Consider the following 12966-nt stretch of genomic DNA (forward strand, 5'->3'; position numbering starts at 1 on the left):
GTAAAAAAGGGGTTCCTAAAGAGATATAATACACGCTTTTCAGTTGAATCTAATTCAGTTGAATTACAATTATCCGCTTATATATTTTTTCAAAATTACATAAATATAAATACTTCCTGCAACAGCATAGCCTGATAAAAGGCAAGGGGGGGGGTATCAAGAAACTCCCAGACAAGGCTTGGAAGTTTAAAAATTGGGTTTCAAGCCCACCTCCCCTCCCTCACACAACTTCATCAAAACATAGCACTACAGGGGACAAAAATGATTGGTAATTAATGACTCAAGCCCTTTATGTGATACTCATCCCTTACTGTTTGCTAGGTTTCGGTGGTTGCATGAAGGATGTGAAATTTGCACGGGGTGCCATCGTTAACTTGGCATCTGTGTCCAGCTCTGCTGTCAGAGTCAATCTGGATGGATGCCTGTCAACTGACAGCACTGTTAACTGCAGGGGAAATGACTCCATCCTGGTTTATCAGGGAACAGAGCAGAGTGTTTACGAGAGTGGTCTCCAGCCTTTCACAGGTAATGTGGAGATGCTCTAAATTCAATGTTCCATGTCTCCTCCTCATCCCCTCCTCACCTCCTGCCAGCCCACCCCTACATGAGTCTACACAACTCATATGTTAACCTTTCTACTTCTTATTTCCATTTAAGAATACCTGTATCGGGTAATAGCCTCACACGAAGGAGGTTCAGTACCTAGCGACTGGAGTCGGGGCCGTACCACAGGAGCAGGTAAATGCCATTGAACTTAAAATGTGTATATGCACACAAATGCACACATTGGTGCAAGTAAAGAAAAGGAAAGACTCTTACCTGTGAAGCAAGTAGTTCGTGACCTTGTGACACAGCATGCCTTGGTTTTCAAAGGCATCTGTCATTGGTGAAAATGCTTAGTAGATCCGTGCTTTTGATTTTTCAGGTGTTTAATAAGGATTTGTTCAGACTTGATTCTTTCTTCAGATGCAGAAGAAAGTAAGTTCAGGTTGTCTTAAAGATGTAATAGGCCCATATCGACTGTAATTTATCTAAGAATAGGAAATCTTTACCAACTGCGTAGACCCCGAGAAGCTAATGTCAGGATGACCCTTAGATGGGGGTGGAAACCACTTACCTCTCTCTGGCGGAGAGCATGTTTGAAAGCTGCACCCTGGTTGGAAGTAGATGTGTCTTTTATTACATCATGGCAGATGTTTGCCATGGTACTTACTGTTGGGGTCTTAGAATGACTCTCCCCGGATAGAAATTGCTGAGTGGTCTAATTTTTTGGAGTTGAATGGGGAAACAATTAGGAAACAGACTATATCAGATCTAATCTCAGATACCTGATTTATAAGTGCTCTGTCCTTCTGACAGTGACCACAAAATCTGTTCACACAATTCCATCACCGGGAGGCATTCATTGTGAAAAGTTTTGTGAAATCAGTGGCCTTCTACCATTTTGGAGAAAATATTGATTGTCTGAAAGACAGATACATGTCCGTATGATTGACACTTATGCCTCTTGAAACAGTTATCCTTAGCAAGTCATGATTTGTCTAAAGATGTTTTTTTTTTTTCACCAAGATACCCTCTCATTATCAATAACAGGTTACTAATACAGGCATCCTTTGAGGAATCTTTTTAATCTAAAAGATAGTTAAATACTGAAATGGGCTACTAATAAGAATTTTCAAAGCTCTCTGCCTACAGATTTTCCAGAAGAGGACAACTTGACACTTTTCTAGGATGATTTAAATCATTACCTGTTTATAGGCAAGACAATGAACTGAATGATCCCTTAAAATCCTTTTCAACTTAAGAGCTTGGAAGAAGCTCTGATGTAAAATATTATATTCATTTGTTACTGGCATGTCCTCTGCCTCTATCTCACACTTCTCTACTTTATTAACAAATATACTATAAAGCCTGCTTTCAGTCTAATTCAGCAACATAAATAGGTGTCTGGAAAGTGCATCACTTACATAGCTTAATAGTCTCCATTTTGAGTACCACCGAGAAAGTATGCAAATAGAGCTCTGAATTTATAGCAATGATCTGACCACAAAGTCTTATGCCATAAATTCATATTTACAATCTGACCACAACACCGAGCAGCTACATGCTCCCAAGGGTTGGAGAATAATTGCACTATTTAATTATTTTTGAGTCAGTTTTGCTCTGTCCCTTATGAGAAGACCATCTGTTAGACAGGACTGTACTTCGCCCTGTACCACATTTCAGAACTAATAAAATCAACATCACTCCCGTTGTCCCATTACTTGCAAGTTGATTGTGTGGCTTGTGGGTTTCCTAGAGGTGCCCGTGCTGTTTTACCTGCACAGACAGTGGTTCTCCACCTCTGTGCTTCCTCACATCTCTTACATTCACGTTGTTTCCCTTGAAACTGTCCTGTTTTATTGGCCTGAACAGTAAAGTTGGAGAAGGTGGCTATTTGATGGGGGAGAACCAAAGTGATCCTCCATCGACAAGGCTCAGGAGTCCAGGAGCGGTCAGAGCCCATCTCTCATCCATCATCCTGCCATGGAGTTCCTTGGGCTTTTTCTCAGTGTCCCCAGTGCAGTCAGCTGTGATGAAGTTGTTACTGATCAGAACTCTAGAAATATCTAATAAATAATTAAAGGTTATAGATTTTTTAAATTAAGGGATTGAGCTTATAAGTGAGGTTTTGCAGTTCCTTTAAACTTCCTCATTATGTGTTATTTTGTGATGCTCCAAAGAAAATGTTTTGTATAATCTCAAGGGCACCAACTCCTCTACCCTTCCCCCCCGCCCCCCAAATGCAATTAAGAATGTATCCTGTATATCCTATCTGGTAGAACTTTGCTCTTCTAAAGTTAATTGGAAAAACAATTGAATTTGGCAAATAGGATCAGACCTACATGTATAATACCATCACATTTGTGATATTTTTTGGCTAATACGTCGACGATGTAAAAGTGTCAAACCACTATGTATAATAAGAGCCTAATTATCTTGCTTCAAAAAGGTACATCATTATATTGTTTGAACTTGTTATCTGCCTACCATCCACCTCCTTCTTTATGAGTGATGTTTAAAACATGTCGGATACATTAAATGTTTTTGGAAAACCTGGACTAGGCTTGAAAGAACGTGATGTCGATGGAGTTTTGATGGTTTTGAAATATCGCTTAAACTGAATGGCTCAAGATGTTCAGTCATATTAAATCAATGCTGAAAGTTACAACTCTAATAAATTGTATTTATGCTAATGGTTGAGTCTGATTTACTGCAGCCATTAAAAGTGAAGAATAGGAGCAATAGTCTTCTCAGAACTGCCATTTTGCCTATTTTCTCTTTTATCCTTTCACAGCTCCGCAAAGTGTGCCAACTCCCTCAAGAGTCCGCAGCATAAACGGCTACAGCATCGAGGTGACCTGGGATGAACCTGTTGTGGCCCGAGGTGTGATTGAGAAGTATATGCTGAGGGCCTACAGTGAGGGTGCACCTGGTCCGCCCCGCCTGCTCTCTGCCAGCTCTGAGCTTGTCGATACCAGCACCTTCACAGGTAAAGGCGACTCCTCAAGGAGTAGATCTTATTAATTTCCTTCCTGTTTTGACTTTAAATAAAAATGTCCTTCAAGACTTTTCCCCCGATACAGTAAAGATTCCTGTATTTTGCCTGATTAAAAACAACAAGAATCATCTAATTTTGTCATATCGAAGCATCTATCCACCTAGGATGAAAAAGGTAATTCTATAATGTTTATAGGCTCTTGTGGATAGATTAATTATGAGGATGATATTCTCTCCATCCCCAAAAGATTAGGTCACAGGGGGCTCTTGCCCTTCATCAGAGCCTTTTACCTAGGATTCTTATATATCCTTAAAAGGTGTATCTTTTGAAGATCCCATGTATACGTACGGGGGGGCCAGCAACCTATTTCACCATGCCAACGTTTACTCGTTGGGACTAGCCCAAGTTCACAGCACTGTTATTTATTGTAAAATTGTTGATTAAACCTAATTTTGTCAAGGTGGAGGAGTACTAGAGCACCAGCAGTTTGACTGGCAAGCCAGCGAATCAATTTCTCACGGTGCGACGCACACACCGTGCAGAACGGCTGCAGTGAAATACACTTAGGTACATCACACAAGGTCCCGTGCTCGAATTCCCGCACGTGTCGTAAGACAGCAGTTTTCAGCCTCATGAAATGTTAAGACCCATTTAAATGGAAAGTCAGATTGAAGCCTTTGACCAAAAAAGTAAAATGCATCAACAAATTTAATAGAAAAAAATATTTTTCCTCTGTCAAAGATTTTCATACCTTGACAAATTAGACGTATGGTAAAGTAGCCTTAATTGTCTTTCTAACACATCTGTTGGTAAGCTCTCTCAACCTTTACTTCCTTTCTTTAGAGTCCTTAGAATCTATAGCCCAAATATACAGTCAATTAAAAAAAAACTCCTTTCTTTCACTTCCTTCGTCCCCTGTGTTACCCATCTGATTGAAACCCAACCTGATTAAATCTTTGCCCGGGCTGCGCACTACAGCTAAGTGGGCTGGAAAACAATCACTAAAAAGTCTCAGTCCCCGTTTTCAGAAGGACACTCAGTAATGACACCACTCCTACCATATTTCTGTAATAAGTTCCTTCTCCCATTCTCCTCATTATATGTTTTATATTTTTCCAAGGTGTCTAAATGCTAACCTACTTTCCTTATCCCACTCAGCTGATATGCTAGATACACTGGTATATAGTGTATACTACATAGTGCATACTATATATATATATATACTACACTATATACTAGATATACCAGATCATCTTAGTTACCAAAAAAACCCAGAATCCATCATAAAGAATTTCTGTCACTTTCTTACTACCAAATATATGTATTAATTGCAGTTTTTTGACTGATAGAGTTGTTATTAGGGGTTAAGTGGATTAATGAAGGCTAAGACATTGAAAATCATTTTGGGCATATAATAGGCATTTGCTATTATTACTATTTTTATTTTTTACCTTTCTTTTTTCCTCCCTATTCTCACAGAGCTTCCCATATCCTATCAAAAATAAAACCTTCAGAAGTCCTCTGGACCCCAACTCCTCTTGCCTTTTCAGAGCTGTTACTGGTGGTCTCTCTTCCTCTCGCTTATATTTTTAGCCTCTGTCTCCTGCAGTGGTTCACAAAGTGTGGTCCTTGGACCTGGGACCTTTTTTCTTAATGCAAATTCTCCCAGCCACCCACACCTGCTGAATCAGAAGCTGTGGAGTGGATCTCAGCAATCCTGGTTTTAACAAGCCCTCCTCTTGCAATGCTGGCACTGCTGGCATGTGCCGAAGCTAGAGCCACTGCCGGCTGGATTCTGCCCAAGGTCATTCAAACTCCTGTCTGTCAACGCCCATTGTTAAACACAAACAAAGCCAAACCAATGACAAACATCTTCCTTTTACCTACAGTCCCTTCCAGCTATTGCTCTCTCCCTCCTCCTCGTCCCAAATTGACCTCTACCCAGGGGCATCTATGGCTATGGCTTTGTTTCCATTTCTTCACTTGGTCTGGTTTCTGCTCACTTGCCTTGCTGAGAACACCAACAACTTCATGTTTCAATATCCAAAGAACACTTTACCATCCTGGTCTCCACGGCTTAATAGCATTCTACACTGTGGATTTTTTTTTACCATCTCTTGAAATATTTCTTCCCTTCTCTGACTCTTCTGATTCTGGTTCTGGGCCTCCCTTTCTCAGTGTCCTTTGCTCACTCGCTCTGAAGCTCGACTCTGCATTTTGGAGAACCTCAGGCATTCAGACCTGGAACTACCTTTACTCTTGCTTTTCCTTTCCTTTCTTTCTTTTTTTTTAACAGTCTTGCTCCAGGAAACTCATTGACTCACAAAGTATCCAATACCCTACAGACACTATTGACTCCTAAATGCACAACCTTCCTAGACTTCCAAATGTATATATCCAGCAGGCATTTGGAAAAATTGAAATTTCCTATAAATGTCTCGTAATCTCGAAATTTACCAACTCCAGACATGAACTCCTTGATCCTCCTGCATTCCCGATATCAATAAATGACACCTCCAGCCACCCAGCTGAGAATTTTTCTCAACATTTACATTCCGTTCATACCTCATGTATCCATGTTTATTGATTCCATTTTCTAAACTCTGTGTTAAATTCATCCCTCTCTTGCCTGTCTACTGTCCAAGCCAAACCGTTCCAGTCTCTTACCTGGACAACACAGGACTCTTCTTTCTCATGACTCCCCCCGCCCCGCCCCCACCTTGATGCCATCCCACTCAGCAACCAGACGTCATGACTCTCTCTTTAGAATTCTTCAGCTGCTTTCCTCTACCTCTCTCCCAATCCCATTTTGTCAGAGTCTCTTCTTATTTTCTGGATTTCCAACTTTTGCTGTTATAATTAATATGATTTTTAAATGTCTGTATGTAAATCTTTGGCAGAATTCCTGACAGTGATGGTAGGATAAATCCCTTGAAATGGAACAACTAGGTCAGAGGCTCTTAAAGCATTAGTCAGTCAAGGACTTTGATATCAAGCAGACATCGATACAAATCTCTGCTGCCTACCCTCCCTGTGACTGTGGGGAAATTATGTATTCTCCTGGATCTTTTTTTAGTGTCTTAACCTATGAAATGAGAGAATAGTATTAACCTCAGAAGAATATTAAAGATATTAAGTGAGATCATAGTCCAGGTTTAACACTTTTCAGCTGTGTAACCTTGGACAAATTAACATCTCTGTGCTTCTGATTCTGTATGGGTAAAATGAGAATGAAATAACTACCCACCTCATAGGATACCTGTGAGGATTAAATGAATCTATGTATATATAGAGCACACAGGACAGCATGTGACACGTGGATTGCACTATATAAATGTTAAATATCATATGTTTTTAAAGCATGTAGCACAATGCTTAACATATAGTAATTCTCAACAAAGGATAGTTATTTTTATGTTGTCAGATACTTGCCAAAAACTGTATGCTATATTCCTACCAGCAAGCAGAATGCAAGATTGTATTTTTCATTTCATCCTAGTTGACAAGTTTTACAGGTAAAAGAAACTTTGTTAATTTTCAAAATATATCAAAATATTGCTTTAATTGGGTCATATCTCAAATTTAGTTTACTAGAGGCATTAAGTATTTTCATTGTTTACTGGTAATTTGCACTTCTTTTATGACTTAGCACATTTCATCATCAATTTTTTTATTGGAGGATTCACATTTTTCTTGTTGATTTATAGTATCTATATACAAAGAATATTATACTTATTTTTACAACACTCTCGCTTCTTGTTTTTATTTTATTTTGATTTACATTTTTATTTGCAGATTTTAAAGAACATTTTCTATGGTTAATATAACATTAAAATTTTTTTTTGTTAGTTTTCTATGGGTAATTTGAAAAAAAAATCCATACTCTCTATTCAGGGTAGACTAATATTTGTTTCTATTAGATATACCATGTTGATAATAAATATGTATAATGCATATCCTCTGAATTAGTAATTCTAGATTTGAGGTAAGATCAAATCAGAAACAGGGCAGAGAGGCTTCTCAAATTACACCAGCCTTGCCCAAGATTCTGAAGGATAACTTCCTGGAGAAGAGTACCCCCCAATTGAAAACCAGTACAATAAACTTTTGGATGTTACTGTAGGACATTTCAAGCATGTGAATGGTGTACAGAGAGAAGAAAATTAGAGCACCATTGACCAGTTATTTATTTTTATATACCCAATCTGTAAAAAACTAAGGAAAAACTCTCAATTATTGCAATTTTGTCAATTTCTTGGATTTGTCAATTGTTGTTTTCTTTGGAAACTTGCTTTCTGTTTGTATTTTTCTTTTTCTTATTACTTTTACATTCATGATTTCTCCTTTAACCTTTAAAGTCACATTGTTTTAAGTATATCTCTATAAATAGAATCTAGTTTGATTTAGTTTTATATTCAACTTAAAATTCTTTGTATTTTAGTTGAGGAGCTTAATGCACATTTATTTTTATGAAATCATTTATACATTTTTATGAAATCGTTTATACAACTGCTCTCATTTCTGCCATCATATTTCATACTTTCCAGTTTTGTTTGTTATTGCATTTCAATACTTTTTTTTTTTTTTTTTACTTTTCCTTTATTTCTGCTCTTGCCTGTGTGGACTATGAATTCTTTAACTTTTTTCACTTCAAGGTATTTTGAAGATGTATCTGTTGCTCACAGTTGTGAAACGAGCAGACAAGGAAATATGTAGGAGGTAATCTTAAAGATTATGAAGAATTCTGGTTCTGCCAGGTGGACTTTTATTGTGAAGAATAGGGCTGTTGAGGGAGGGGGCTGTGAATTGAAAGGCCCCAAAGCCAGGCTGAATAAGGGTCAAAGTCAGAGATTTCACAGTAAGGAAAAAAGAATACTAGAAAGTGAGAGGGGAGGGATGAGAAAGTAGAGAGCCAGAAACATGGATTTGGTGGAGATGTTAGGAGTGTGGAGATTGGTTGGTGGAAGCTGCTTTGTCAGTTGGTTGAGATAAGGTACCAAGAGAGAGGAAAATAAAGTTGTTCATGAGTAGTTTTTCTATTGATCTTGAAAGTAATCCCCCTTTAGCATTTTGGAGGTGACATTTGTTGAGATTTTAATGATTAATTTTTGGTTGTTAGAGTGGTATTTATTTGAAGCAATGATACTGATACTGGATGTTTGAAACAATTTAGATTTATTGGTTCACACAGGGTCCCTAACCAAGTAAGTGATCAGACAATGTGTTGGTTTCTTTTCATTAATTTTTTTTTCTGTTATATAACTAGCTTTTTTTTCTTCAAGTTTGGGTCTTTCTTTGGCTTGGGAAGTTTGCTATTGCCTATATCATCATTACTTCTGGTAAGAAACAGCAGTTTTCAATATTGTATATTTCCGTGCAGTTTGTCCTCCTCATTCCAGCCGTCCAGAACACAGCTTGTGGATCAAATCAATCTGGTCCAAATCCTAGTTATGTCCCTTGTTAACTGTGTGATCTCAGGCACATTTAAAAACATATCACTATATTGGAGTTTCCTCATATGTAAACTGAGGGTAAAAACCTTCATGTGTGGAATTGTTGCGAAGATAAAAAAATGAATTACCTCCATAGAATATTTTGCTCATAAACAGGCACGTAGTAAATGTTCAATGAATTAAGTGTTATTTTTATGCAATTCAGTCTCTGAATGCTGAGTTATTGCTTCATAGTTGGTTTTTTTTTTTTCCTTTTTCATTTTGTGATTTTGGCACTATGGATCCTGCTCTTTGAATCTTCTGAGATGATTTTAATTCTTCTACTTCAGTCTTTTATATGATTCACATTTGTTGCACATTCAACTCACTTTGATTTCTGCCTACCTCTCAATATTATCAATTTTCATCTCTGTTGTTCACCATTTACCTTCTGTCTCTCATTTAATGGATTCCAAGTTCTTTTCGGTCTTAATAGCATGAAACTGATGATTTTTAAATTTTACGGGTTTCTTGAATTAAATCCTCCCGGCATAATAGTCTTCTGCAACTTGACACGACGTTCTTTTGTTCCTTTTGAGTTACAGATGTTTTTCCCATTGGCTAAATGCACCCCCCACACACCCACTTCCGCAGTTCACTTGCCTTATCCCTAGATTTATCTTCAGAGTGAGTATTTGCTCAGGAAAATTAAATCATTTTCAAGTCATTTTACTGGGCATCTAGTTGCAGTTAATAAAAACCTTCACTGGGATTAGGACGAGATCAGTTAAGGTAAATTTGCATTAGCCTCGCAGCAATGGATAAAAGTCAATTTCTTTCTTCCCTGTATTAGGTGGAGGAGGAGGGCTGAGAACCTGTGGGCATTTTGTACCCAATTCAGGATTAGATTTGCCCTGGGCTTTCCTTCATGTAGTCCATTTGTCTTTGCCTGTTGTCCTTATAGGTATTCTAATACCTGTGCTCATTTCATTGGTATTCTTATAAGGTAGTAGTTCTCAACCATGGGCGCACGCTCACCCACCTGGGGAGCTTTAAAAATTATGGATCCCCAGGTCTCACCTGCAGAGTCTGACTTTTTGGTTTAGGATATAGCGTGGGTGTGGGTATTTTTAAAGTGTCAGCAGGTAATGCTGTTGTACAGGCAGCATCAGGAAACACTGTTCAGGGAAGGAGTTTGACACCAGTGATCGTCTCAATTTTAACCAGAAATTCTTATGACAACTTCCACCTCCCAACTGTAGCTTGCAAATATAGGACCAAAAAAAAAAAAAAAGGAGACATGCCTAAATAAAAATGATGAACTATTAAAAGTAAGTAATAAAATTAGCAAAGGAAAATCATAGGACAACAAAAAATTAAGTGAAATGGTTCTTGGGAAGAAATGGGAAATTATGGTTGGACTTACAAAATGCAGATGGCAAAAGAGAAAAAAGATGAATGTTAACTAAGAGAGCAGGAAGAATAGAAGCGTGAGACAGAATATTTACCATTCATGAGTTTGGCTGCAGGAGGATCAAATGAGATAAATCCCAGTAGCATGGAGGGTCCAAGGGTTAACAGCCCCACTCAGGTACAAATGGGCCCCTTTGGGCCCCAGAGTCTGGATTCTGTGCCCTCCGAAGGCCAGGGTTCAGAGCAGGGAGTTCTTGAAAGTTCATTTTCTCAGCTGGAGCCTCGGGGTAGAAGGCCCTGCAGTTATCACTCCAGTGCATCTTTAGACTAGTTGCAAAGGGCTCCAATTAGCTCTGAGTAGCTCTTGCTGATTTTCCCTCCAGCCCTGTTAACAGGCGAAGCTGCTGCCCGGAGAGACAGTCCTGGCATTTTCCTTCAAACCCAGGGCTGCTCAGAAAGACCCTTCCCAATTTGATTTGAAATTCTGTCAAGAGTGAGTGGATTTAAGAATTGCACATACACAATTTTTTTTCTTTTTTTCTGAAGATGTTTAAACATGTAAACTTAATTATCGGCATAATTAGTACAGCACCTGGCATAGGGATAGGAATGTAATTGGTATGTAGATATTTTCTCAATTTCATTGTTGCATTACTTTGAGCTAAACTCTAGGAGTTACATTCCTTCTTCAGGTAATAATAATCATATTTATTATTTACTATAGTTTAGCAGATGAACCAATAATAATCTTTCAGATGATCCAAAAAAGAAAACTAAATTTATGAAGGAAAAAAAGACATTTATAATTCAGTTGATAATAGAGCTTTTGCTATGAAAACTGCTTCAGTCCTTATATACAGTAGACATTAATCTTCTACCTGAAAAAAAGTAGGTTCCATGTTGAAAATCTCTCATTTTTCTGTCTCTTCCACAGCTAGTAGTAATAACTAGCGAGTCTCAACTCTATTGGTCATAAAGTGATTCCTAGATTGCTTATAAAATACAGATTCTTGGGCTCCCTGCACAAGATTCTGTGTATTTGGGCTACGATTAAGAAATCTGCCTCTTACCAAGTGTTCCAGTTGATTCTCTTGCAGAGGTCGATGGACCACATCTTGAAAACCACTGGGGTGAGAATGGCCAGCTGAGAAGGGATAATTTTCACCTGCTGGGCTTGAATTTATCCCTGCTTTGTTTGTTCCTGCCCTTTGTTCCAACTACATTAGCTCTGTGGGCAGAATGATGCTAAGGCAGATGAAGAAATAGAGGCAGTATAAGTAGGGCCTCTGACCCTTAAGGGTAGTGCTTCTGAAAGGTGCTAGTGAAAAAGGTAGTGAGAATTACTTGGGATCTTGGTAAACTGCAGATTCTGATCCAGTAGATCTGGGACTGTGGTGTGAGATTCTGCATTTCTAACAAGCCCAGCCCTCTCAGCCCCTAGGCCCTGATGCAGAGTTCACTATTTATATACGAAATGTAAAATGCCCATTAGGTCCAGAAAAGAAAGAGACCAGTGCAATTCAACATATGAAATATAATTGTAATCTCGTAGTGAAGTCTCATCTGTGCATTTCAGTTACACACATTTAACCACACATCTTGGAAGTGGGGAAGGCATGAAAAAAAAGAGTGAAAAAACTTTTAAGATAATCTTACAGGCAAAGGATGCTATCCAATCCTGAAACTGTCAATACCTGTTGGAAGGAAAGAATGTGTAAATAATTTTAGGGTTTCCCAACTATTGACAGAAAAGGGAAACTCTTTGTTGGGGTGCCTACAAAAAGAGTGGAGATCTAAGAGCCGTAGAGAATCATGGATTAATGAAGAGTTAGAGGCATACGCAAAATCAAATGCACTGTACTTTATGGGCCGTATAAGGAGTTGTCCAAGGGACTTTAAATCATTAGTGATTTTTGCCTCATGCCTGACTTTGAGACTTAACCCCAGCCATCAGTCCATCTGTAAGTAAGATGCTACTCTTTACATGTATGTAAATGCACACGTATATGTATATATTATATATATTATATACATGTATGCTTACCTGAGAAGCCTGCAGAGAGAGAACTGTAATAAAAACTTCCCTGCCATGCAATTTTTTTTCTATTCAACTGAGAAATCTTACTCCACAATTGTTAAAACTGCCTATGGCTGGTCTTTGTACACCCGTTCCATTTTTTCATTAGACAGTAAGCTCCCAGAGGACAAGTATACTGTTTTATATTTATTTTCAGTCTTGTTTAGTAAGTTGCTCAAGGCAGGTAATTAATGCACTTTTCTTGAAGGAATGAAGGAAGGGATAAACAGACAAGTGCAGGGTATTGGTACTAACCCTGTAGTTAACATAATGTTACTATTGTTTTATCATGCTGAGTTGAGTTTTGAACTACTGGTTCTGACTAAAATCTCAACAGTGCTATGGTTCTCTAATTTATGAAATAATATGCAGAACTATCACAACTTAAATATATATTTGGAACTTAACATACATATTCCCAAAGGGGAAAAATGTTGATAGGGTGAATAGAGTCTAAAAATTACTTCCAAAATTTACACCTCATAATGGAGCTGAAGAACTAT

General features: G+C 38.1%; 1 protein-coding gene across 1 annotated transcript in view; it reads left to right on the plus strand.

Annotated features, from left to right (window-relative positions):
* Positions 1-12966, plus strand: part of USH2A (usherin) — a 758076-nt gene that overhangs the window by 325293 nt on the left and 419817 nt on the right. The window contains exons 28-30 of the mRNA XM_057727708.1: positions 322-525; positions 658-738; positions 3338-3532. Of these exons, the coding sequence (XP_057583691.1) occupies positions 322-525; positions 658-738; positions 3338-3532 (480 nt within the window). The remainder of the gene's footprint in view (positions 1-321; positions 526-657; positions 739-3337; positions 3533-12966) is intronic.

This window comes from Hippopotamus amphibius, chromosome 3 (genome assembly GCF_030028045.1).
Source record: "Hippopotamus amphibius kiboko isolate mHipAmp2 chromosome 3, mHipAmp2.hap2, whole genome shotgun sequence".
Classification (NCBI taxonomy): Eukaryota; Metazoa; Chordata; class Mammalia; order Artiodactyla; family Hippopotamidae; genus Hippopotamus; species Hippopotamus amphibius.